The following is a 25,948-nucleotide window of genomic DNA, read 5'->3' as shown; positions in this document are numbered from 1 at the left end:
CCGCGAACTCCCTAAAACAAAGCCGGGTCCCGGCACGCACTGCGGCCGGAACTACATATCCCAGCATACAAGGCGCACACAGTCTCCCGGCCGGACTACGGTTCCCGACATGCTCTGTTGACAGCTGGTCGGCCTCCTCAGGGTGTAGGGGTCTAGGGTCTCCGCAGAAGTGGGGTTTGTTTCCCCGCTCTCAGCCCCTCGGGGTCGCACACCATCACCCACTAGTAAACTGTGAAGATTACGATTTTGGGGGTCCGTCTTCATTGTCCGTTTTATTCGGAGAGCAAAGAGCTGTGGCTAGGGCGGGCGGGGACGTAGGTGGGTCAGTCTGGCCGGCTTGAGCCAATAGCGCCAGAGCGGCTCTTCTGCCACTATGGCAACCGCGGCGCTCCCCAGAGGGACCAGCCACCCATTGGGTAGAATCTTTCGAGAAGGCTCGAGAAGAAGGAAGCGGAAGTGGCACGTGGAGGGGCCGGTGGAGGCGCCGGTGAGTAAATGCCGCAGATTCTGGAAAGTTCTGATCAGTGCGATACATAAGGCTGAGGAATTGGGACCTCCCCTTTTGGGTCGGTAGTTGAGCGCCGCGCCGGTGAGCAGCGGGTGCAGATCGAGACAGTCCTCCCGAGCTTGAGGAGCGCCCCGCGGAGACCGAGCGCCGCTTTCTCCCGTGCTTAGTCCGCCGAGTGCTGCCACTGTCCCCGGGAAGCCGGAGGCGCCGGCAGGCGGGCCGTTCGTGTTTCCGTCCGTGTGACAGAGGAGCGGTCGGACCCCGCGGGAGCCGCGCGCGGCCGGGGCAGGAAGCGGCTGCCGAAGCAGCGGGAGGGCGGCAGGAGGACGCAGACCCAGACCCAGAGCCGAGGCGGAGGCGGAGGCGGACCGCAACCCGGCCATGTCGGTGGTGGGGCTGGATGTGGGCTCGCAGAGCTGTTACATTGCGGTGGCCCGGGCTGGGGGCATCGAGACCATCGCCAACGAGTTCAGCGACCGCTGCACCCCGTAAGTGGGAGCCTGCGGGGGCGCCAGGGGAGGTTCTGGAGTGCGGAGAGAGAGCGGGGGCCGGGGCTGGGGACCGTGGGGACCCGGGGCTCGCGGGCGGGCTGCGGCGCGCCGGGCCGAACGGAGGGCGATGTGGGTAGCGGTGCGCCCCTGGGGAAGGTTGGGAACCGGCGGCCCGGCCCGGCAGGATGCTTGCCCGACAGGGGTGGGGGCTTGCCGGCAGGACTGGAGGGGGGGGGGTCGTTTTGGCGATCCGGAGGCCAAGAATAGTCTCAGAGCGGAGAGTCCCAGGGTCGTCGCTTCTGGGGCGGGCTTCCTACTGATGGGAGAGCTAAGGCCAAGCCCGCGATTTCGTTCCCTTTTCTTGGCAAGCCTCAGTTCGCTGCTTCCGCGGCCGCCCCCGTTTCCCCACGCGGCTTCTGAGCTGACTGAGCCGCCCCCAGCTTGTCCCCCTCCTTCCGAGCATGCCTCTGCGCACCGCAGATGCGGGGCTGCTGAGCTTTTTCTTCCGCATCGAGTCTCCGAAATGAACTAGAAGCTTCCAGAGCCTGGATGCTGCTGCTTGTCCAGTGAGCGGGCGGATTGTTGTTAGCGACCGCAGAATCACTCCTTTGATAGATGCCTTTTCTTGCGCACTTTCGGTTGCTAACGCTAGCAGACTTCGTGCCTGGGATCGTTTGTGAAGATGTAAAGGGCCTTTTGCTCGTTTTAGGAGAGCCATTCAGGAGGAATCCTAAATCATGTTCTAGTTTATTAATTTTGCACAGTTTAAATAAAGGAGATAAGATGAAAATTGCACACTTTTGTGCTAGAATTCGGGGATGGATGTGGTCAGAATTAGAATGTTCTATTCCACAGCAGCGTGGGGTGGGCAAGGGCAACATTTTATTAAAGCAACTTTTTCAAGGGGCTTGTTTTCTGAAGATCATCATGCAAACACGCCTGCATGTACATTGATGGAAACAACTGATTCCTTCTCAGGAAAATTAATGTAGGTAGTAATTTTTTCAACGTCTGAAACCCAAGATAAAAAGCCTAGAATGATACCTTGAGCTCAAAGGTAGGATGACCCTGTTTGTATCACTGCTTGAGTGCAGATGGCCATTTGTGAAGGTGAATGGAAAATCAGAAAATTAGCAAATGTTTGACATGGGTAGTACCATTGGAAAGACTTACTCCACGATTCTACCTCTTTGCAAATTTACAGTCTGTTCTTTCGATATGTAAAGGTCTGTATAATTGGAGTACGGTAAGAAAGACAGTATGTCAGGCTTTCATGCTTAGGTACAATTCACATCTTTGTTCTCTTTGATCCAATAAAAAAGAAAAGCTGTTCAGATGAGACTAGGAAAATACTGTATACGTGGCTGTGGTGACCACTGTGAAACTGAAGACAGCAGGTATGTCCCTAGAAAAGGTAAACAGGGCAGCATTGGCGTTCCCTGTGATCTTGTTGATACAATAGATATTTGGCTACTTGCATTGGCCACTATTAATTTCCAAGTGGAAAATGAGTAAAGTCGTTCTGCAAGTGAATGGTTACTCTAGTCCTAGAATGTTACTTTGTTTTCAGAAGGTTCTAGCCTTTGAACACTTCTGCAGCTTTTAGGATGCTGTTTAGAGCACCTGCACAGATAATTTGGGTCCACGGTATCAGAGCAACCTTAAACTTGATGCAGCCCCGTGTTGAGTGCCCTCAGCATATTCCCACTTTGTTCACCTACCTGCGCCTTGATTGAAAATCTGATTTGCGCTCCTCCTGACAAGACTTGAGTTTATCTGTGCTCTGTGCTACCGTTCCGTTTCCATTGCTGAGAAGGCTGTCTCACAGAGGTCATCTTTCATCTCTTCAAAGCTGACTTAATTAATGGAACTAATTATTCATGCTTTTCCCTCAACAATTACACTCTGTTTGCTGTGGTACTTGCTCTGCATCATACTTACTTGGCCTCCTTAAGTAGAGTTCCCCGTAGGACCCTTTTGTGCTTTTACACTGCAGAAACCTGACTTAGGCCAACTTGTTTGGATTCATATAAATCTGTTGATCCTGAAGGGGTGGAGGTATATCGGGACAGTAATCGGTATGACAGTGATACTTAGATTTGTACAGAGTTGCCAACTGAGAGTGGAATTCACTCCATATATTTTGCTGATCATGTGGCTAGGGCCAAAATAATTCCCTTCATTCAAAGTATTTTCAGAGTTAATGTCCATTTTGCTAATAATTGGGGACCTGGAGAATTACACGGGTATTTGAAGTAATGGAAAATGCCCCCTGAGCCATGAGCAGACTTTTTTTGGCTAACTGCCCGTTAGATTACATTCTCAGAGTAACAATTAAGTGGGCTTCTACTAAGTATCTGACTAAAGATTTAGACTACAACATTATGCTGTACTTGTGCCGCCCACCAGCACTCCGACCATGGGTAGGAAACTGGTGTATTATTTTCTCGTCTATGCTTTTCAACATTTTGAGACCTGTGGTTTGTATATTTTCTAGATCAGTCATATCATTTGGATCCAAAAACAGAACCATTGGAGTTGCAGCCAAAAATCAGGTATGTTCTTTAAGACCATTCTGGTCACGTTTTTAAGGGAGAGGTTATGAAATATTGAAGCCTGTTTATGTTTGAGTTTTAGAAATGTAATGTACGTATTCCTTAAGAGCCCTTAGATGGTTATTTTTTTCTTTGTTCCCTTCCTCTTTCAGTGAGTAAGATCTGTCTTAACTTTCTAATCTGCCAACCTTAATTTTTAGTGATTTTGCTACCTTCTAATTTATCTAATTTTTAAAAATTATAAATGAGACACCTGAAGTTGTTTCATGTAGAATTGTGATACTCATTTAAGAGTTAAGGAAGATTTCTTCTAGAAGTTCTATATTTTAAAAGCATGTTCAGGTTACTTAGGTAAGACTGGGAGAACTGTGTCTAGATGTGTGCCGTCTTCAGGGTAGCTGTTAGATACACTTGAATTTGCCTCCTCTGCATTGAAATGGGAAGTAAGTAGGACATACACATGAGCTTTTGAAGTCTTACAAGGAAGTAAAGTATCTCATCGATACTCAACATGAGTACATGTTGAATGACAGTATTTTGGATCTGTTAGACTAAATCACTGAAATTAACTTCACTTGTTATTAATGTGACTAGAACATTTATGTATGCCCCTTCCATTTAGGGCTCACATTATAACCAGGAACCCTTAGGGTTGGGGAGGAAAAAAATAAAGGAAAAGAACATGAAATTTGAAATCTGTTTGGAGAGGCTGTAAGAAAGAGATTGAAAAAATTCTTTTAAACACAGAAAATAGTACTGCTGAAAAAGAAGCAAAACTCTAAACCCTGGAATGCTATAATAAGGCAAGTTGGAAGAGATACAAGGCAAAGGAGAGAAAAATAGCTATGCACACTCAAAATGGTGTACTTAAAAGAAAAGGGACACATCAGTGGAGGAACTGTCTCCCTCAATATGGCTATTTAGAATATTGATATGCCAGACCTTAAAATGCTGTTGCAGTTTTTTTGTGGTTCTGTGAGGAGACTCAGTGGAGGCTCAGATGTAGCCTGTAGATTACTAGATACACTTCAACTCCATTTCAGAATCACAGGGAATTTTAGTACATAAACATGCTTAAATTCCATGTTTGAAAAACTACTACTGCCAGGCTGTATTCCTCCCTTTAAAAGAAGTAGACCAGAGAAAATGGTAAATAGGAAACTGTTCTGGTATTTTCATTACTTTAGAAGTCTGTTTTTAATCTTTTATTTTAATTGTTTCTGTATTTTAAATACAGTTTTCACTGTTGAGTGCTTTGAGTGAAATATACTATGAAGTGGGACTTTTTAATCCGGAGTCTAATCATCAAAAATATGCAGTTAAAAGTCACTTAGAAATTTTGAATGATCCTTGCTTCTTCTGCTTTTTGGTACCGATAATTAACATTCCGTGATTATAGCAGCCCGTGTATTTTATGGCACAAAATGTTTATCCTGACCAATTAACGTTAACTTTTTTAAAAAATGTAATTTGACTTGTAGTGCTTTTAGATCTCCTTATTCGTGTATTCGGTGGATATAAAACTTAATAAGTTTAGTGGGGAAAAAGGAATGAAATAAAGGGATGCAGTTCTTGATTTGTTCAGGGCTTTAGAGGTAGTTTCCCAATCTTTGATTTTATCTTGCAGGGTTTGAAATCTTTTTAAAAGTCTGTAGTGACAGCATTGCCTCCTGTTTCTTCTCATTTCCTACCTTTTGGCATTTCCCAGGGTTGCGGAGAAAGTTACTTATATTATGGTTTGAGTCGTACAATTGACTTTTTATAAAATTATAATTACCGATGTTCCAATTAGAAAAAAAACCTAACTTCTCGTTTCTTTTTCAGCAAATCACTCATGCAAACAACACAGTGTCTAACTTCAAAAGGTTTCATGGCCGAGCATTCAATGACCCCTTCATTCAAAAGGAGAAGGGAAACTTAAGTTACGATTTGGTTCCAATGAAAAATGGTGGAGTTGGAATAAAGGTAATCTAACTGACTAACTTTAATGTGCTTAATAGGAAATGAAATTCACCTATAGAAAAAAACGCCTAGTTCTTAATAAATGTTTACCTCAAATTTCTTAATTAGATGATCTTTTTTTTTGTCAAGTTCTTTTAAACTGTAGGTATATGTTTTAATGGCCAAAAAGTGTTTAAGTGGCATATATTGCTATAACTTAATTAATATCTTATGACTTCTTTATAATTGTTAAAATTTAGGTTTACTTAGTGGTGCTTAAAAAGTTCTCCATTGTGTTACAAAAGTCTGTTCCATTACAGCCCAGTTGCAATTGTTTGAAGAGCACTCGTGTAATGCAACCAGAGATCTGTTCTTAAACCAGCGGAGGCATTCCTGTGTTATGACCTACACAAAATGATATTTGTCACAGTGATTCATCTCTTCAGTTAGAATGGAAATTTACTACTTTGTATAATGTTTTCACTAGTACTTTGGGTAGGGGGAAAATTTACCCTAGATTTGTTTTCTCTTCATCTCTAGAGAAAAGTTCTTTGTTGCATTTTGGGTTTAGTTGGTTTGGTTTTTGGTGTCCTGTTCCTTTCTTCTCTAATGACAGCTGCAACAATAAAGATTTTCTAGAAGAGGATATGTAATAATATATGGAAGTCAGTATTAGCATATAAACGTTAAGTACTACAACGTTTAAAATGTTTTCTTTCCCTCATACAGGTAATGTACATGGACGAAGAACATCTGTTTAGTGTGGAGCAGATAACAGCCATGCTGTTGACGAAGTTAAAGGAAACCGCCGAAAACAACCTCAAGAAACCAGTAACAGATTGTGTTATTTCAGTAAGTAGAATTCAACAAGGCAGTGTGTTTTCTTTTAATTTGCCTTTCTTCCTACCCTTTAAGTGTTATTACTAGGGATCAAAATCCTACTGGACTGTATTAACAGAGTGTTCAGGAGCATTCAGAGTATGTTTGAGTGGTATTTTTAGCAAGAAGTTGCAGGAGTTCCTGACTGGAGGTGCAAATCAATCTCTTGCGGGACTCTTTGAAAAGACTGAATTGGTCGGTTGAAATGGAAGATGTTCTAATGCTGTCCGTTAACAACACTGTTAGACAACCTGTACGCTTAACGGGGATTTTCAGAATTCTGTCCGTTGTGAACCAGTTCACTAGAAGTTTTACGATGTAACCTACCAGTAGTGACAAAACTTAAAAGATTTTTAGCACTGGAAAATCCACTATCAGTGGACAGTTGATAAGTTATCTAGGGGTATTTGAAAAGGACAGAAGTCAGTCTTTTATTTGGACGCCAAAAAAGCAGCTGTAAATTCTGCTTTCCCAAATGTGTAGGGTCACCTTTTGGTCTGCTCTGGTTATGCTCCGCACTAAGACTGTCTGTAACGGACTACATCACGCGTGGTCTTTGCATTACAACATGAGCAGGGTGGCCTGCCCAGACCAGTCAGAAGCTTTGGTGACTGTGTGTCCTAGGATGTGAAAGGATGAGGCAGAGAGCCCTGTCTTGCCCTTGCAAGACAGAATATGTTCTACTAAAAAGGATTATTTGGCTGTTGCATGGAGAAATAATATTAATCTCTGGTAAAATTAAGAATTAAGTTACACGTCAGTAATTTTTCCTTTTTTTTTTTTTTTTTCCCTAAGTAAGCTAATATGGAAAAACTGCTGAAAGCAGTGTTCCTGATTGGAAAAGTGAGCAGAGACCCACTTTTGCTCTTGCCTCTCTTTCTGAAGCAGCTACAAATACTTTGGGGAAAAATGAAAGCCACTGTACTAAGTTTTCTCTTAGGTACTTTCTAGTTAAGTGATGCTATGAATGTATTGTTAGATTCTCCTGAAGAGTGTCCTAGTTAAAGTGCTGTCCTAGAAAGTGATCAAAAGAATTAACCTAGCTAAAGCACAGGTCAGCACCATAAGAAATTTCATCCCATCCCTTGAGCTGTTTTTGCTCTTCTTTTTAGGAATATCAACAGGCTTTGCCAAAAAATGTTTTTGTGATCTTAACAGGTCTACAGAATTACCCCGTCATCTATTAATGCTTGAATACAGTGAATAGCAAACTGCAGGGCGGTGGTGTATACGAGAATTAGCTGTGCGTTACCTTTAGGTACCTGTAGTATTGTCTGTAGTTTAGTTACGTTTAACATTAAATGTTGACTTAGCATTGTGGTTTCCAAATAAGAAATTTCAGACTGGCTTGGAAATGGTATTTCATACACTTAGATTTAAAGCTTTCTTTTATTAGGTAGAGGCAGTTGTCACTATGTCTTAGTGAAGACTCCTGATTAATTTTTATTTTGGGTTAAAATTTGGTTATAGTAAAGATTACTTTGATAATACCGTTTCGGGGCATTTTTTTTTTAAACAGCTACTCTTCTGAAAGTTACGGAACTTGCTAGAAACTAAGTGTAAATGTCTGTTTCTGTTTTATAACTTTGATAGGCACATATTTATCTAGACTGTTGTTAATGTGTCATAAGTGGTCGTGAGGAATTTGTGTGTGCTCTAGACAACTTAAGGTTCTTTGTTTTCTTGTTGGTAGGTCCCCTCTTTCTTCACAGATGCTGAGAGGCGATCTGTATTAGATGCTGCACAAATAGTTGGCCTAAACTGCCTACGACTTATGAATGACATGACAGCTGGTAAGAAAAAAAAGCTACTTCTGTGTAGAAGTGAATATACTATCAAAACTGAGTTAAGACAAGTCAGATATCCTAGCCAAACATTTGTTCATGTACCCGTAGAAACATAGCCTATTAAAAGACATGGGTTAGATTTGAAAGCAGGAATTCTGTTTTTTTTCAGATGCTTATGTTTAATGAGAAATGGTCACTGTGTCAGTTTATGAATCTGTTGTCATTAGGAAGTACTTCTAGGTATATATTTCAGTCCTTTGTATTATGTGTGTTGGATTTAGTTTTTTATTTCCTCACATGGTTTTTATAGTTAAATTTTCCCCAAACCTTAGGATTTTGGGTTTCACAGCTACCATGGCTACGAGTATTAATGAGGTTAAAAAAATTTTTCCCCCTTAGTCATTGATCACTCATTTTCTATCAAATATTGATTTAAGCTGTACCATTTGCCAGACGTTGTGTTAGGTACGGATAGGGTGGTGAGCGGACCAGTCACTGTTCCTTCCTCCTAGAGCCTTTACTAGTTTTTTATGATTACAGGTGAACAAAAAGTCAAGTTACAATTTAGTGTATTCAGACAAAGCAAGTAAGACTTTATTCCAGAATATTTCTAATATGTGTATTCTTTAAAACTCTTAATTCAAGTATCAATAAAGGTGTATTCTTAGGCTATACATGTTTAGAAATATGGTGGCTTCAAAGTTCAGAAAAAGCTGACCCAGTCTCCTTAAGGTACATCAGTTATTTGCCTTGGCTCTAAAAAGAAATTGGTAGGAACTGCCATTGCTATAGTTGTATATTAAATTCTTAATTTTTTTGGATAAGCATTCTCCTGGCAGGTTGTGGTTAAAATGTAAGTATGGTGTAATTAGCCTGCTAATGTTTGTGGTTACATTTCATTGTATTTGCACCTTGTACATTTTCTTTGTCACATCTCTTCATTGAAAAGTAATAGAGCATTGTTCTAAAATCGGAAAGGGAAAAAATTATGCCATGAAAATTAGTATGAAGTCAGGTGTGAAAGAAACGTGTTCACCAAGTTTCCTGCATGTATAATTCTTTCGGTAATGATGAAATTCCTAAGAAAATGTGAAACAAGGAATTGAAACAGTTATTTTTTTGTAGTTGCTTTGAATTACGGAATTTATAAGCAGGATCTCCCAAGCCTGGATGAGAAACCTCGGATAGTGGTTTTTGTTGATATGGGACACTCAGCTTTTCAAGTGTCTGCCTGTGCCTTTAACAAGGGAAAATTGAAGGTAAAGTCATAAATTTGAACTAAATGACCAAAACATATTAAATGTGTTGTAGTTGTCATTACTTTAAGCTACTGAGCCTTCTTAACTTTGTGCTTCTTAGGAAGCAGAATTTTGGGTACTATAGTAACAAGGACTTATTCCTAACACTGCTCCCCATAAAGATGACGTGATTATTTTAGGAGACCCTTAAGTGTTCTTGCTTAGGAAGGAGAAGCATTTTAAGATTATCTTCTATGTAATCATTAAAAGTAAATTAGAGATTCAGCATTTCATTTGGATTTGGTAGTAACATTTTTCATAGATTTCATGTTACTATAATTTAAATAAAAGTTTTGATCTTACTAGTCTTTAGTTGTTTGTGTAGTAATATTTAAGATTCTGATTAAAAATATGATTGAAAATAACCAGATTATTTGTTGTTTTAACTAAATTAGGTACTGGGAACAGCTTTTGATCCTTTCTTAGGAGGGAAAAACTTTGATGAAAAGTTGGTGGAACATTTTTGTGCAGAATTTAAAACTAAGTACAAGTTGGATGCAAAATCCAAGATTCGAGCACTGCTTCGTCTGTATCAAGAATGTGAAAAATTGAAAAAGCTAATGAGCTCTAATAGCACAGACCTACCACTGAATATCGAGTGCTTTATGAATGACAAAGATGTTTCCGGAAAGATGAACAGGTGCGTCTTGAATTCTGCTAGATTAAACACAAGAAACTTCTTGCTGAAACTATAGCCCAGGTGTCAGTCTAGCTGTGGTGTTGAGAGTCTTGGTCCACATTTTCAAGATTATATGCTATATACTAGGACTGTTCACACCATTAGAATTAGGGTCACTTGTGCGAAAAGGTTTTATATTTTTTTAAAGAATAGGTTTTGTTGGGTTTTTTTTAATGTTTGTTTATTTTTGAGAGAGAGAGTGGGGTGGGGGGTGAGGACAGAGGATCTGAAGCAGCTTCTGTGCTGACATCAGAGAGCCTGACGCGGGACTTCAACTCATGAACCGCAAGATCATGACCTGAGCTGAAGTTGGACACTTAACCAGCTGAGCCACCCAGGTGCCCCTACAAAGAGGTTTTTTAAAAAGATCTTTGCTAAGTGTCCTCATGATGAAATCTTTTTAGTGTTTATCAACTCTCGGTGTTTCTGGGCTAGTAATTGAATAATGGTTTCACAAAAACCATTTAGGAGTAAAACGGCAGTCTAAATAGTGATTTTTTTTCCATTAATGCTGGTAGAGCTAATTTTTCTCCCGTTTCTTTTCTGTACCTGTCCTCTCTCTCTCTCTCTCTCTCTCCCTCTCTCTCTCTCTCTCTCTCTCTCTCTCTCTCTATATATATATATATATGTGTGTGTGTGTGTATATATATGTGTATACATATATATATATATATATTTTTTTTTAAGTTAACAAATTACAGTATAGTTAAATTTGGCCCATACGGAATGGAGGTTGTCTGAGGAAAAACAAATTCATTGGGTTAATATTATTTTCAAAAAAAATAGAACAAAGTATTGGCTTTCAGATGCTTTTTCTAAAAATTTATAGTGTTCCTCTTATTTGCCAAGGGCACAATTTGAAGAACTCTGTGCTGACCTCCTGCAAAAGATAGAAGCTCCCCTTCATTCCCTTCTGGAACAGACTCAGCTCAGAGTTGAAGATGTGAGTGCGGTTGAGATTGTTGGAGGCACTACACGAATTCCAGCCGTGAAAGAAAAAATTGCCCGATTCTTTGGAAAAGATATTAGCACGACACTCAATGCGGATGAAGCAGTAGCTAGAGGATGTGCACTGCAGGTATTACGTTCTCAGCCCTCCTTTCTCTTGCTGCTCGTTCCTTAAGCCATTTCTGCTTTGTTTCATTGTGGTGGGGTCATACAGTAAGGAGAGCCTTGTGTCTAATAGATATCACAAGGGAGCACACTTCCAAAAACATCTGTTAAGGCTGTGGGGAGACCAGGATTTTCAGATCCGGAACATCTAGGAAATTCCTGATTAAAAGAAATTTGCAGCTGATGTTTCTTGAACTGCGGATTAGGAATAGGCATGATTCTGAGGAGACACGGGAAACACAACTGTAAAGCATGAATCAGTTGTGTGGTGTTGACAGTTGTTACAAAGCACACAGGGGGATTAGAATAACAATGTGGTGCAATAAGGAATTGATTTGGGGGAAATTTCCTGGGCTAGGAGTATTAGTTAACAAGTGATTTTAGAAAATAGCTGACCCCCTTCCCCCTAATTGATTTTAACTTGCTTATCAAGTAAGAAGGTGGCTCAGAGGCTCAAGTGTGTTTGGCGGAGCAAAAGCACCAAAACTAGAAGTTGTTGATAAGAAAAGCAGCATCTGTAGTTAGGATATCACAGTCTTGATGTAAGTAGTTTTGACTAAGTTTCAAGTTAACAATCCTTAAATTTTATTCTAGTTCGTACAGTTATTTTTGATATAAAACAAAGCAAGAGATTCTATACACAAAGATACTTAGAAGGACTATACTTAATACTTAAAGAAGAACATGTAGGTACTCATTGTTAATTATCTGTTGTATCATCATGATTTGTCATGGGGTTTTTGTTTTTGCTTTTTTCCTTGATAATGGAGTATGCCCCCTTACCTAAGAAGTCTCCCAACTCCCCAGAACATCGGAAGCGTATCATTTCTTTAGAGGAAGAGCTCACTTTTGGTCTCTCTTTTGAAGGGTCCTATGCTAATCAGAAACTGACTTTTAGCGTAGTCACATATTTAGTCATTTTTATGTAACTACTCTAAATCCACCTGTCTGTTGGGTGTCATCTACCCCAAATGTGAATTTACCATCACCTCCTTCATAAAATTCCTTGAAAATATGAATATTTGGGGTTTTATCTTTTTTCAGTTTCTTAGACATTCGAAAGATGATGTGGACAGAGCTGTTTGTGGATATATACACAGGTTCAAAAGTGGTACAGCTTGTAATTGAAGTTGCTGTCAGGACATTTCTGGAAAGGTCCATGTTTTTTCCCAAGCTCCTATGAAACTTGCTGTTAGTTAACTTTTGCCATCCTAAGATTCACTGTATTATCTGACTTTATATTTAGTGATTGGCATAGTATTTAGATGAAAATCCTTTGCACTTAAGACAGTGTGTACCGTAAGCAGTTTTGATTTTGAATTTAAACTTGATATCCGATTTTAATTAAAGGGTGAATGCAATTATTTATTCATAGCCTCCTGATAATCCTTTTTCTTTTTTCCTTTTAAGTGTGCAATTCTTTCCCCAGCATTCAAAGTTAGAGAATTTTCCATCACGGATGCAGTTCCTTTTCCAATATCTCTGGTGTGGAACCATGATTCAGAAGATACTGAAGGGTAGGTAGCAGAAGATAACTATTCAAATACTGTATTTTAATATCAAGGAAAATTAACAAATGACTTTTACAGTTGAGAGTCTGATTACTGGGATCTTTGAACAACCAAACTGATCAAAATATTTCTCTCATTTTGGTGTTAATAAATGGTGGGCTAGAATTGGTAGAGATCTCAGAGTGTTGATTCAGTTTGTGTAGCACAGTAAGTTTACATGTTTGCAATACTGAATGCTTTTTCCTTTCCTCTAGTGTGCATGAAGTATTTAGTCGAAACCATGCTGCTCCTTTCTCCAAAGTTCTCACTTTCTTGAGAAGGGGACCTTTTGAGCTAGAAGCTTTCTATTCTGACCCTCAAGGAGTTCCATATCCAGAAGCAAAAATAGGTGAGCCGTTAATTTTGTGTGTTTATGCTTTTAAAGACTTAGTGTACAAATGTAAAAATTTTTCTTGATGTTGAGTGGAGTAGAATTCCACGTAAAGGGGCGCCTGGGTGGCGCAGTCGGTTAAACGTCCGACTTCAGCCAGGTCACGATCTCGCGGTCCGTGAGTTCGAGCCCCGCGTCAGGCTCTGGGCTGATGGCTCGGAGCCTGGAGCCTGTTTCCGATTCTGTGTCTCCCTCTCTCTGCCCCTCCCCCGTTCATGCTCTGTCTCTCTCTGTCCCAAAAATAAATAAAAAAAAAAAATGTAAAAAAAAAAAAAAAAAAAAAAAAAAAAAGAATTCCACGTAAAGACATCGTTGATTTAGAATAATGGTGATGGAGAAATCTTTTCCTTCTATGGATGAAGAAATTGGCCAGTAGAGATGAAATGACTTGCTGGTGCCACTGTTACTTCCACATATTTGTGTTTAGGGACTCTTCAGTGTTTTTTCTCTTCTAATACAGTCTCTATTTAAAGCATCAGCACCTACTTTTACTGTTAACCTTTCTTCTGGATGGAACATTACTTCCAACTTAAAACCTGCCTCAGAACCCAGTGGAAAAAGTACATCTTTTTTGGTACACTTTTCTTGGAGAGGTTTGGCGCTGTCTGTTTTGACTCCTAGTTACTGGAAGTCTGTTGGAGAGCTACAGATACATCTTCCTGCGTGGCCATGTCTCTTTCCCAGGCTGAGGGCGAAATTCGCCAGCATCGCTAGATGTGTTCCGGACTCACCCTTGCCCCATACCTTTTTGTAATGAAGTTGTTGGAAGGAGTCTGACCTGACCAGTTGTGTCTTCTTTCTTCTTATTTAAGACTAAAAGTGTACTGGCACAGATTGTTTGGTTTTGTTTTTAAACAGTTTTTACGAATTTATTGCTAAGAAATTGTTGAATAGAGACTGAACTTTTAATAGGTTGGATTCTATGCATTAATTCCCCATCATGCAAAGGGTATAATCCAGGTTTTTTAGTATGTCATCAAGTTAACATGTTACCACCAAAACCAAAAAGCTTAGACATACTTAAAGAATGGTCTTGAATTTCTCTTTCTCCTGTGACTTGTCTTGGATGCCCCATAGTAAATGCTGTTTCTTTAAATGGGTCTTATGGTAATTATTTCCTGACCTCTAGTGATCTGATAATTATTGAATGTCAATTCCAACATCTTTCACTGACCTGGTAATTAAATATGTAACTTTCTGTGTTTGTGTAGACAGCACCTTAAATATAGGGCTGTTAAATCCCATATAGTGCTTTGCACATATGAGGTTCAAAATACTTAATTTTGGTTTAGTGATCTCTGGAATAAGACTATTGGTGGAGATGATAGCTAACACTTAGCACTTGGTTCTGTAGTTTTACATGCTCACTGTAAACACTTGCAACTCTGTCCATGGAAACATAGGTTAAATAACTTGAATTAGGACACCTAGCCTGGGTTCAAGCCCAGGCCAGAGTCCACACTCTTAACCCCCCCTGAGTAATGGCTCTGGAACTACTGTATTTTGCATAGTAATTTCAGACTTTGATAAACAGGTGTTATGAAAACCTCTCGTATTTAAGACCTAGGGAAATGTTTTGATTATTCAGTCAGAAAAACCGTATTCCCTAAAGCCCCTGTGGGATTAAAATGCATCTGGTGCTTGATATCGCTTGAGAGCCGTCTACCTTACACTTGGTAACAGATTTTCCAGTCTAGTTTGTCCCTTACCACCAATCTGGAGAAACAGGGTAGGAGGAGGCAGGGACTGCTTGTCAGCAGTGCAATATCTATGTTAAATACACCCGATCACAAGAGTGCCCTTGCTTTTGAAGGTTTTATGGCATATTAAGACTAATCTCAAAGCACTGAAGTATACCATATAACTAAGTTTATTTTATGTTTGTAGTGAAAAAGATTCTTAATTCAGTTGGTAGAGAAAATTGGGGAGATTTAGGACTAGTGTACTTTCAAGCTGTATTTTCGGGCCTTTGACTTCTTTACGGAGCTTTAGATGCACTTCTAAAATTGCCAATTTCTTTTTGTTCCAGGCCGCTTCGTAGTTCAGAATGTTTCTGCGCAGAAAGATGGAGAAAAATCTAGAGTGAAAGTGAAAGTGCGAGTCAATACCCATGGCATTTTCACCATCTCTACAGCATCTATGGTGGAGAAAGTCCCAACTGAGGAGAATGAAGTATCTTCTGTTGAAACAGACATGGAGTGTCCAAATCAAAGACCAGCAGAAAACTCAGACACCGAGGTAAGTTTCTGGATCACCCTTTGTGTTTGAATATATAGTTGATTTAATTCTATAGGAGAAGGGTAGGGAAAGGTTAAAATACATGTTTCTTAATTTTTATTAGAATTTTGGGTAAGGGTGATAATAGCAATTGCTAGGTGATGATAATATACAGCCCAGAATTTGATGACTTATAATCGATTAAACTCTATATCGCTTAATTTGAACTGGCACATTACAATATAACTAGAGTCATAAAGTTTCTCTGAATCATTTTTTTAAAGGCATCGACCACATATTGAGAAGGCGGTGTTAACTGATGATTAAGAAAAAAGACTTAAAAAAATGAATGTGGTGGAATATATACCAAATATTAAAGATTATTTTTAAAAATTGTGAAGTTGACTTTGGTATTTCAGGACTTGCTTTTATTTACATGGTTTGCACTTTTGTTTACATGGCTTGCTGTATTGTGGGAGGAGGGAAGAGAAGTATCTACATAGAGAATAGAAAGTTGTTATTGTTCACGTTCTTAATTTAGACTTTTGTTAGCATGAGTGCAGAAGAATTTTAAGAAACTTCAAGATAAATTAACTGTTAGAGTTTCCTTTTGGATAATAATCACAAATAGCTTACGTGAAGAGGCAGGTGGTGTGATGTTTTAGTTAACATGTGAGAAAGTATGGTATCCTGTGGCCACACAACTCTGTTAACACTGTTACCATTTCTAGAATGTTTAGAGAACATTTACATCTGAGCCTTCATTTTCTCATTTAGAAAAATTTCAAAATAATGAGTTAAATGACCAGTGCCATATACTTTGCCATTTGGCGACAGATACCATTATTCTAATACCTGTTGTATCAATCTCTTAGTGCCTTTTGGGTATATTTACATCATGAGTGCCTTGTTTTTGAATACTTCAGTGTCTGCCTTAGAATCTTGAAGTTCTGAAAGAAAATTTTAAGAGGCTTCAGGGTGGATAGAAAGTAGTTAAATTAGAATGTTTTGGGCTTTTCCCGAAGATGGGAAAAGAGCATAGCAAGCACTGATTATTGGGGATTGAGTTCTACTAACATGTAGCGTATATTCTTTATCCTGAGATCTTCTGAGGTGGAAATGGCTGGATCCCAAAAAGAAGGTGGGGACGGATGCGGTCTTGGGTATCTGTAAGCTGAAATGATGCATCCCTGAAGGACTGATAGTTGGCTATTTTATGCAACTGTTCATTTCATTGAAATGGAGCTGTGTTGAGATGCTCACAGCTGCTGGTGAAATTTAAGTTTTGGAATCTTGTTTTTGGGAGAGAGGCCTGGAGTCAACCTACTTTTTGTGCTTTTGAGAGCTTAAGAGCTGTACAAAGCTAGGTGAAAGTTTCTTAAAGGAGAGTTCTTGACTCATCACATCAATCAAAATGCCTACTACTTGGTTATTTAACTATATTAACTGCTATCGTTGAAAGAATTTCTTACAGGTTTAAGATTTGTAAGGAGTTTTCATGTGTTTATTTTGCTTTTATCCAGTCTCTTTTTTTCCCCCACTTATTAAGATTTCAGAAATTGAGTGTACTGTCTTTGGTGCCCTATAACCTATTAAAGTTATACAAGTACACCTGCTTTCTACATCCTTTGTGCCTGGGCTTTCATTTCAGAAAAATATCCAGCAAGACAACAGTGAAGCTGGAACACAGCCCCAGGTACAAACTGATGGTCAACAAACCTCACAGTCTCCCCCTTCACCTGAACTTACCTCAGAAGAAAACAAAATCCCAGATGCTGACAAAGTGAGTGACTCTTCTAGTTCATTCCTTTAGACAATGTTGCAACATGTGATCATTAATGATATCATTAAATCTGCAGTTTCAAGAGCAAGCACCAAGTTATCTTATTCTGGGTAGGATTTTTCTTCTGTTAATTTTTTATGTGTTTTTCAATTAAAATGAGGAAACTGAATATCCTGCTTTAAACATGACAGCTTCTCTTGATGAACTGCTGCTCCGAGCAACGAGAGATGAATGCATGGCATTTCTTGTCTTCTCTGGTGCCAGACGTATCTGCTAATGTGAGGAGCAGAAAGAGCTACATCCCAGTGCTGTGTGATGAGTTCTTGCTTGCATTAGTCTGATGATAAATACACGGGCTATAGGAGTCTAGTAAACTTTTTTCTCCTCTCAAGTGACCTGTCAAATTAACTATGATCTGGGAACAACCAGATCGTACCTCGAAGTAATTTTTCTTTGCCGTGCTTCCACAGTATGTATTGGAAGCTAAATGAGTTGTGTGGTGTCCCTTGAATAAATGACAGCTCCTAATAAGCAAACCTTTAAAATTCATGGTCTGATAGATACTGCGAAGTTTCCATTGTGACTCCAGATCATTCTGTGCTTTGCAGAACTTCCACTTTTTGTGCAAGTTGCATGTAAATTATTAATCTTTCATTAGTGATTTGGTTTTCTCTTACCCTCCGATGAATTCTAGAATTGTTCATTGGCAAAAATACATTATACACTTGGTAAAAGCTTTCAGTTTTTAATCTCATGCCCTGATTGGTCCTGGCGGGGGGGTCCTACTATGAGCTTTAGTTCCTGACTCTCTGAAAGCCGCCTTTTTCTTCTCTTCCAGAGTTGCGTGGTGGTGAAGCAGCTTTGCTTTCTTTGCCACAACAGCTCCCTGCCATCCCCATCCTTCCCCTTCACGTAGCGTTGAGCATGAACTGACTTGTGCTGATGGTCTCAGTACCTGTCTGGAACATAACATGGGGCACCATCTCATATTCTTAGTTGTAGGTGGGACTGATAGCAGCAGACCCTCTGGAACACTGTCACATACTACTTTGGAGATTCTTCATCCGTGCCTTGTCGAGTGCCATTTTGTGATGTATTGGTTTAGTCAGTAGTTGGTTTAATGTTGGACCGTCAGAGAGTCTTATGCTGACTTCACTGCCACACATGTGCTGTCATCCATTCGTTTCCCAAATATCTGTCGTACTCCTGTGTTTTGCTAGGTGTAGATGTCATCTAATTCATTTTCCTTGTGGTTCGTGGCCCCGGAGCATGCGTAGTCTGTTGGGGGGTCTGTGCGCTAGAGTGAAGAAGGCATGGGGACTGCGGGCTGATTGGCAAGATCATTGTGGGTGAGGCAGCTGGCCGCACTGAGACCTGTGACTCAGGAATACTGAAATAAGTCTGGGAAACAGGAGTTCTAGTCCCGTCTCTGTCTTCATCATTTTAGGCAAGCCGCTGAACCTTTTTCAAGTCCCAGTTTCTTCTATGAAGTGCCTAGAGCTTCAACCTTTTTTTTTTTTTTTTAACTCCCCAGAATTATCCACCGGTGGTGTTTGCCGTATCGATGGGCTATTCTTTCCTATTTGGCCATCCCAGCCAGTCAGGGTATATGTTTTATACCCCTTGGTTTTTCTAATCTGTTCCACAGCTGAGTTTCCTAAATTGTGTTCTTTACCATCTCAGCTAGTAGGAGCCTATAGAAATGGAAACACAGAAAAGTCCTGGAAAATTAAAGGCAATAGGAGAGATACTTACTTCTTTAGCCCTGTATTTACATATTTTTAAAAACTGCAGTAAATTGTTAGTGTTTGCTGCATCATTTCACTTTCTATATTAAGGCTCTTTGTCTGTTTTTACCTTACAGAGTTGCTTGTGAAAAGTGGGATCATTCAAAAACAGATAATAGGAATAAGGATACTTATACATATACTTACATATATGTATGGGTGTGTGTGTATGTATATAATCCCCGCATTCAGCAGGAAACTTTAAAAGGCACTCATCAGTATAGTGCTAATTATAATTGCAACAGGTATAATAGTGGGATACAGGGATTTAAGTATATATTACAGGAGTAGATTGGTCCTAACATGCTTAGCATTGGTCATAATCTATCTTGTTACTATTAAGGTTCTAGACTATGATTTAAAGATGTGGCAATTTAATAATATTTTTGACTTCTGGAGTCTGAAATATTGTTGAAGGGGGTTAAAAATTAGAGAACTATGAAGAAAAGCTTTAGCAGGAGAGATTAAATTTACCATGCAAAGAGAAAAATATCCTGGTGAATTCTTGAAGGAAAGTATGACATGTTTAACTTGTAACTGCAGCCCAGTGTAAAATGTGTGGTGGGAATTAGACGGTCTTCGACATTCTTCTAAAGTTTAGGGACTTTATTTTTGCCTAAGTCATCAGTAAGTATGATAGGGAGATACCGTTGTCATTGTTTCAAGGATTATGTAAGAATTTTTCCACTTCTTTTTTACCCCTTCCCTAAGGTCAATGAAAAGAAAGTTGACCAGCCTCCAGAAGCTAAAAAACCCAAAATAAAGGTGGTGAATGTTGAGCTGCCTGTTGAAGCCAACTTGGTCTGGCAGTTAGGGAAAGACCTTCTTAACATGTATATTGAGACAGAGGTAAGTGCTTCAGGTAAATAGTTTTCATTCTGCTGTGTATTTAGTTGTTTGGCCCTGTTACCCTTATTTCTAATAGATAAATACGTACACTTCTTTCCCATACTCCCAAGTTCTATACAGTTTTAGGAATAGGATGAGTCCGTAACTAATGGTTTTCCAATTTAATGTTTTTAACAAGCTTGATTTATAGTTTTGCATCCTTTTGAAAGAAATCTGTACCGTAGATCATTCTGCCAGGTATATAATTGATTGCCCAAGTTCTTGGAAGAAATTGGATGCCAGTATGTCCTAGTACAGAACACAATACAATTGGTATTTCAGGCCACACTACATTTTTCTGTTAAAGTACGTTGTGCTTCTTTGTAGTCTAGAATATGTGAACATAATTGAGATTCCGTTTTATTTTGCTGAGATGGCAACATTGTGCTTAGAAAATTAATAATTATACCTCACTTATATTTCATAAGTGGGTAAATAAATTTATAGTCCTTAATTTCAAATATGGTGGCAGAATGGTGTGACCATTACACGCTTGCCGATATTAATCCTAATATGAGACGATCCTATAACTACCTAAAAAAAATAATTACAGCGGATTGAGTTTCCCCCCCCCCTTGGTATTAAACCTGAGATGCGGAAGCTGTGTAATTTATTACCTAATTTTTTTTTTTTTTTTTTTTAAATCCCAACCTACTATGTGTATATAGTAAATGAAGAACTTTGTAAGATTTATTGGAAGATTCATGAGGTGTACGTTAGAACTGTTAACACTTTTGGGGGCGGGGTATATAATTGTTGATTTTAACACCAGAGTCTAGTTAAAATTTAGTTACAGATAACAGAAGACTGGAATTGACCTTTTCTGTTTTCTGACAGGGTAAGATGATAATGCAAGATAAATTGGAAAAGGAAAGAAACGATGCTAAAAATGCGGTGGAGGAATATGTGTATGAGTTCAGGGACAAGTTGTGTGGACCATATGAAAAATTTATATGTGAGCAGGTATGTGTAGAGCGTTGTTGTTTTCTTTTTCTGAGTTTATTTTGAGAGAAAGCGCACATGCACGCTCACAAGATGGGGAGGAGCAGAGGGAGAGAGAGAATCCCAAGCAGGCTCCGTGCTGTCCGCACAGAGCCTGATGCTGGGCTCAGTCTCACAAACCCTGAGATCATGACCTGAGCTGAAATCAAGACTTGGATGCTTAACTAACCGAGCCACCCAGGTGCCCCACGCTCTGTTTTTATTCAGATAATCTCATCAAGTGTTTCATCTCAAGTCTGACATTTAAATCTCTACTAGATTATGTAACACGCTTTTTGAAAACGGGAAACTTGAAATAGAAATTGTATAAACAAAGTCTCGGAAAGAGGCCCGTTAGTGATGTGCAATTTTACATTCTAACTTATCCCAGTGACCCTTTAGTTGTTACCATCCACAAGAAAGAACCTATCAAATATTTACTCAGAGTCTGTGACACTAAAGGTATGGGGGCTAGAGGGATAAATAAGAGGAGAAAACCTTGCTTTTAAAGACCTCAGACCTTTTTTTTTTTTTTTTTTTTAATGACTGGTTCCCTTGCCTGCTCTGTGGTCATTGTTTTATCCCATAAGACTTGTTCATGCAGTTGTTCCAAAGTTTATTGAGCACATTATTCCCCTTAGCCCTTTTCTAAGCTCCCAAAGTCAGTGTGGCTCTGAGTAAATCCCAGAAGCCCAACTATGAAAGATGGGACTTGGAAAAAAATTGGCTAGATAGAAATTTGGGATGGTTTAGGGATTAATCCTGAAGTTACAAGAATTTAAACTTGGAGGAGTCTGTTTTGTTCTAAGATCCTTGAGCTACCTTGTAATAAACGTTTGGTTTTTGGCTCTGCCCCGACACTTCCTGAATTTCCTAGATGGTTTGGATCCTGAACGAGAGATGACCCAAAATAGGGTAGACCTCCTCAGGCTAGAGTAGAAATAATTACATGAATTGGTTCGGAAATGATTTAGGTTCAGTGATTGAATTGTTGTCAACTTGTCTGACATCTCCCTTTCAGTATTCGGTAGTTGTGGGAGTGAATAGAAAGTTCCTTAGTCAGGGCCCAGTTGCTTTGGAGAACGGGAAGAGAACTGCTCTTCCATAACCACATTTCAGTGTAGAGATTGTCCAACACTGGACTTCTGAGATACATCATTAAGTCAGTAAGCAGCTTACCAAAAATTCTCAGATGTCCCTGTGTAAAAGAGAAGCCAAAGAATTACTGTTCATCCCTCATGTAAAATGTATGGCACGGATAGTGTTCATTGCTCCTTGATAACTTTTCAGTAAAGAGAATCCAGCTAATCAGAGTGCCTTCCTAGAAGTAAGATTGGTTACTTAGCGTTTAACACTTCTGAGGATGACTGTTTTGCTGTGAAAATTTTTGCAGTCAAGTTGCAACTGATACGGATTCTCTTCTGTTTCCTGTACAGGATCACCAAAATTTTTTGAGATTGCTCACGGAGACCGAAAACTGGCTCTATGAAGAGGGAGAGGACCAAGCTAAACAAGCATATGTTGACAAGTTGGAAGAGTTAATGGTAAGCCCTTCTCTCCCCCTAGACTACAGACTTCTGAGATGCAGCTGGACAAATGCTAATTTATTACATTTTGTTTTAGAAAATTGGCACTCCAGTTAAAGTTCGGTTTCAAGAAGCTGAGGAACGACCAAAAATGTTTGAAGAACTGGGACAGAGACTGCAGCACTATGCCAAGATAGCCGCGGACTTCAGAAATAATGTAAGTCTTTTTATACATCGCAAGGAAGTTAACCTAGATTTTAATAAACTAATACTAAGTTGAGGAACCTTCGTTGTGAACACATCTTCCTAAGTGAGACCTTTGTTTTCGTGTTTGAGACCAGAGGTAGGTATGAACTTCATGGAAAATTGGGTCAGGTGAGATGTTATTGTTAAATACTTCGTTTCACAGGATAACTGCTTTTTTTCCATTCAGGATGAGAAATACAATCATATCGATGAGTCTGAGATGAAAAAGGTTGAGAAGTCTGTTAATGAAGTGATGGAGTGGATGAACAACCTCATGAATGCTCAGGCTAAAAAGAGTCTTGACCAGGATCCAGTTGTACGTGCTCAGGAAATTAAAGCAAAAATAAAGGTAAGCATTACTGTCTAACGTTTACTCCTGTGTTTTCTTCGGGACTCCAGTTGTAATCCTGTGAACTTGAGACAATTCTTTCTTTGATCAGTCTTTACCTCATTCTGACTGAAACCAGATTTCTTATTAGTTCACTGTTGATACTTCAAAATACAGAAGACCTTATGTTTCTGTACAATTTCCTTTTCTTCATTATTCATTTACTTCAATAAATACATTTGTTGAGCGCCTACCATGTGGCAACCATTGGTCACAGGTGAAACTGAGTGTACAGAGGCAGTCCCCGCCCTGTCACAGTCCACCTGCTGGTTCGAGGAAGGCTTCACAGCTTACAAGTGCGGAAGGAAGTGTATCAGATGGTGTCAGGTGCTGCGGGCACAAATGAAAGTAGAGTGTTAGGATTCCGGGCACTGGAGAAGGACCCAGATTGGTATCGCGTCAGGGAAGGACTTGCCAAGTGTGTGAGGCTTTAAAGAAAGCTGAGAAGAAAACCAAAGAATGCTTTGCATCTGCAAGAATGTTTAAACACGGTGAAGGTTAAAGAATCGTGAGCCTTTGAAGTCAGGGGGCTGTAAACTTGAATCCCAGCTCTTCACTCACTGGTTTTCCTGATCTTGAGGTTAAATTATCCAGCCTCTCTGAACCATCTTCTCTCTCCGACCTAGATGGGGATCATAATTCCTACTTTCTAATACTGTTGTGAGGATTAAGTGGGGTAATATGATATAGGAGTACTTTGCAAGTTCCTGACACATCCTACAAGAATATTCTCTTCTCTCTTGATCAGGCCTCAGGCTATCGTTTTGGGCAAGTGTAACGAGAAAATGAATTCCTTGAGCTGTATATAATTGGAGTTGGTAGAAATGTACCCGTTCACGTGTGTTATGAAAGTAATTGAAAATGACTGGATGGATCTGAGTTACCCTGACGACCAGTTTTGTTTTCCTTGCTTAGGAGTTGAATAACACCTGTGAACCCGTCGTAACACAACCCAAACCAAAGATCGAGTCACCCAAACTGGAAAGAACTCCAAATGGCCCAAATACTGATAAAAAGGAAGAAGATTTAGAAGGCACAGAAAATCTGGGTGCCGAGCCTCCACGTCAGAACGGGGAGTGTTACCCTCACGAGAAGAGGCCCGTTAACATGGACTTGGACTAGAGCACACTACGTCGGCTTCGTCCTTCAGTCAGTAGATGTTTCTGCCACAGTATGTGACTCTACATAACATACTGAGACTATTTATATTTTCTTTTTTAAGGATGTTTAGAAATTTTGTGTATTATATGGAAAGGGAAAAAAGCTTCAGTCTGTAGTCTTTATGATCCTAAAAGGGAAAATTGCCTTGGTAACTCTCAGATTCCTGTGGAATTGTGAATTCATACTAAGCTTCTGTGCAGTATTCCCATTTGCATCACTGAGGATGAATTTGACTTTTGTCTTTTGGAGAAAATAAACTGTACTGCTTGTTCAAGAGGGCTGTGATTAAAATCTTGAAGCATTTGTTCCTGCCAAGGTAGTTTTCTTGCATTTTGCTCTCCATTTCAGCACGTGTGTGGGTGTGGATGTTTATAAACAAGACTAAGTCTGATTTCATAAGGGCTTTCTAATATTAATTCTGTCCAATAGAATATGACTTTTTGCTTTGATATTAAAAAAAATCCAATGAGTAAAGCAAAAGCTAGTGAAATGTGTTAGCAGCATGCAGAACAAAAACTTTCAACTCTATCTCTTGTTATACAGCACATTGTCATGTGAAGGTGTAAATTGGAAGAAATGTGGATTCTGTTTGTCACTGATATTGTGAAGCCTTTATGAGCTTTAAAATAAAGTTCATCTTATGGTGTCATTTCTAAACGGTTTTGTCACTAACTTAAATGGGACTGAGGGAGAGGAAAAGCATGTAAACTGTAGCAGAAATGAAGTTCTTTCGTATGAAAAATCCCAATTTTCCCTTTTCTGATACCCCTTACATATGCTTTCTCCCGATAGAAAAGTAGCCTATGTTTATTATATTAAACATTGTCTTTAATATAAAGTTGAATGTAACTCCCAACACCCAGAAGAAAACATTAACCTGTTGCGTATCTTTCGAGCCTTTTCCTCCTGATGACGGGTGTGTGTGGGGACGGGTATACGTGTTCCACTGTTGTGTAGGATGTTTTCTAAAACTGTGACCCAAGGAGAGAAATACAGTTAGGTGTTGTAACTTTACTGCTCTACCGAGTTCCAATGTGAAGACATACGTAAAACTACTTTAACCAGTCCCAGTGCCGGTGGAGAGCAGTTTGTCTGGGTCTTTTAATCTAATCAATCCCGCGGTGAATCCTGTCTCTATCTGCGTATTTTCTAAGGACAAGAAGTGTCGGGGGTGGGGTGGGGAAGACATGCTCATTTAGGATAGATGACAACCACGCTATACCCACTAAGGGCAGCAGTTTTATGCTCTTTTAATGAGGACCAATTTTCCCTCACCAAGGGGCGGAATTCATCTTTTATGTGTTGCCAGTCTGTTACAATAATCTATTTAGCTACTGTGTGTCAGGCTTTTCAGAGTTTAGTCCTTAAAACAGCCCTGGCACTCCAGCTACCCCAATCTTAAATCCCACACTCGACAGTCATTCTGCACTAAGTAACTTGTCTTTGTTACGTGTGGCTTGTACTTCCGACATGATGAATTTGTTTGCCTACGTGTGTTTCATAAAGGTTTTACTCGTTCTTATTTGTAGTGTTTATTGATTTTCCATGTTACTATTGAGGATCTTAACCATTTGCCAACATTCAAACATTTTCCCACTTTGCAATTTCTTTTAACTTTGTTTTTCCATGTAGAGTTGATCTCGTGGTTTTTCTTCTGTTCTCTTAATGCACACTAATACATACTCATTGTACAGTTCCCCATTGACAGGTGAAGGTAGGTTAGTGTTCTGTGTACAATTGGGAAGCTCATAAAAGATGAAAGATTTAAAAAAAAAAAAA

The 25,948-nt window shown here is 39.6% G+C and overlaps 1 protein-coding gene and 1 long non-coding RNA gene across 5 annotated transcripts; one reads left to right on the top strand and one right to left on the bottom strand.

Annotated features, from left to right (window-relative positions):
• Positions 1-493: 493 nt before the first annotated feature.
• On the top strand, positions 494-24,826 carry HSPH1 (heat shock protein family H (Hsp110) member 1). Of its 4 annotated transcripts, none has more exons than XM_049646760.1 (18): positions 495-996; positions 3,497-3,554; positions 5,379-5,519; positions 6,225-6,347; positions 8,068-8,167; positions 9,287-9,420; positions 9,855-10,099; positions 10,988-11,216; positions 12,662-12,768; positions 13,017-13,150; positions 15,222-15,430; positions 17,061-17,192; positions 19,691-19,828; positions 20,705-20,830; positions 22,285-22,392; positions 22,472-22,591; positions 22,808-22,969; positions 23,924-24,826. In XM_049646760.1, exons 1-18 carry the CDS (start codon positions 890-892, stop codon positions 24,128-24,130), a joined length of 2,580 nt encoding a protein of 859 aa, XP_049502717.1. In that variant the 5' UTR covers positions 495-889; the 3' UTR covers positions 24,131-24,826. The 4 variants fall into 4 exon arrangements, with proteins under 4 accessions (XP_049502719.1, XP_049502717.1, XP_049502718.1 ...); XM_049646759.1 differs by lacking the exon at positions 495-996 and adding an exon at positions 1,332-1,987; XM_049646762.1 differs by lacking the exon at positions 17,061-17,192 and having other exon boundaries at positions 494-996.
• On the bottom strand, positions 15,040-25,253 carry LOC125933683 (uncharacterized). Its single transcript, XR_007461067.1, has 3 exons — positions 25,047-25,253; positions 23,203-23,338; positions 15,040-15,269 (listed from the first exon to the last, which is right to left on the bottom strand). It is a non-coding gene; the product is annotated as an uncharacterized LOC125933683 (long non-coding RNA).
• Between the last annotated feature and the right edge of the window lie 695 nt (positions 25,254-25,948).

This window comes from Panthera uncia (assembly GCF_023721935.1).
Source record: "Panthera uncia isolate 11264 chromosome A1 unlocalized genomic scaffold, Puncia_PCG_1.0 HiC_scaffold_16, whole genome shotgun sequence".
In the NCBI taxonomy this organism is placed as follows: domain Eukaryota; kingdom Metazoa; phylum Chordata; class Mammalia; order Carnivora; family Felidae; genus Panthera; species Panthera uncia.
The sequence above is the reverse complement of the archived record's forward strand: the minus strand, read 5'-3'. Positions and strand labels throughout refer to the sequence as shown.

Bases quoted from the DNA above. Each gene is read 5' to 3' on its own strand.
- HSPH1 (XM_049646759.1), top strand. From the start codon at position 1,818: ATGGATGTGGTCAGAATTAGAATGTTCTATTCCACAGCAGCGTGGGGT. The intron at 11,217-12,661 runs GTATTACGTTCT...TTTCCTTTTAAG, and splicing joins CTAGAGGATGTGCACTGCAG to TGTGCAATTCTTTCCCCAGC. The intron at 20,831-22,284 runs GTATGTGTAGAG...TTTCCTGTACAG, and splicing joins AAAAATTTATATGTGAGCAG to GATCACCAAAATTTTTTGAG.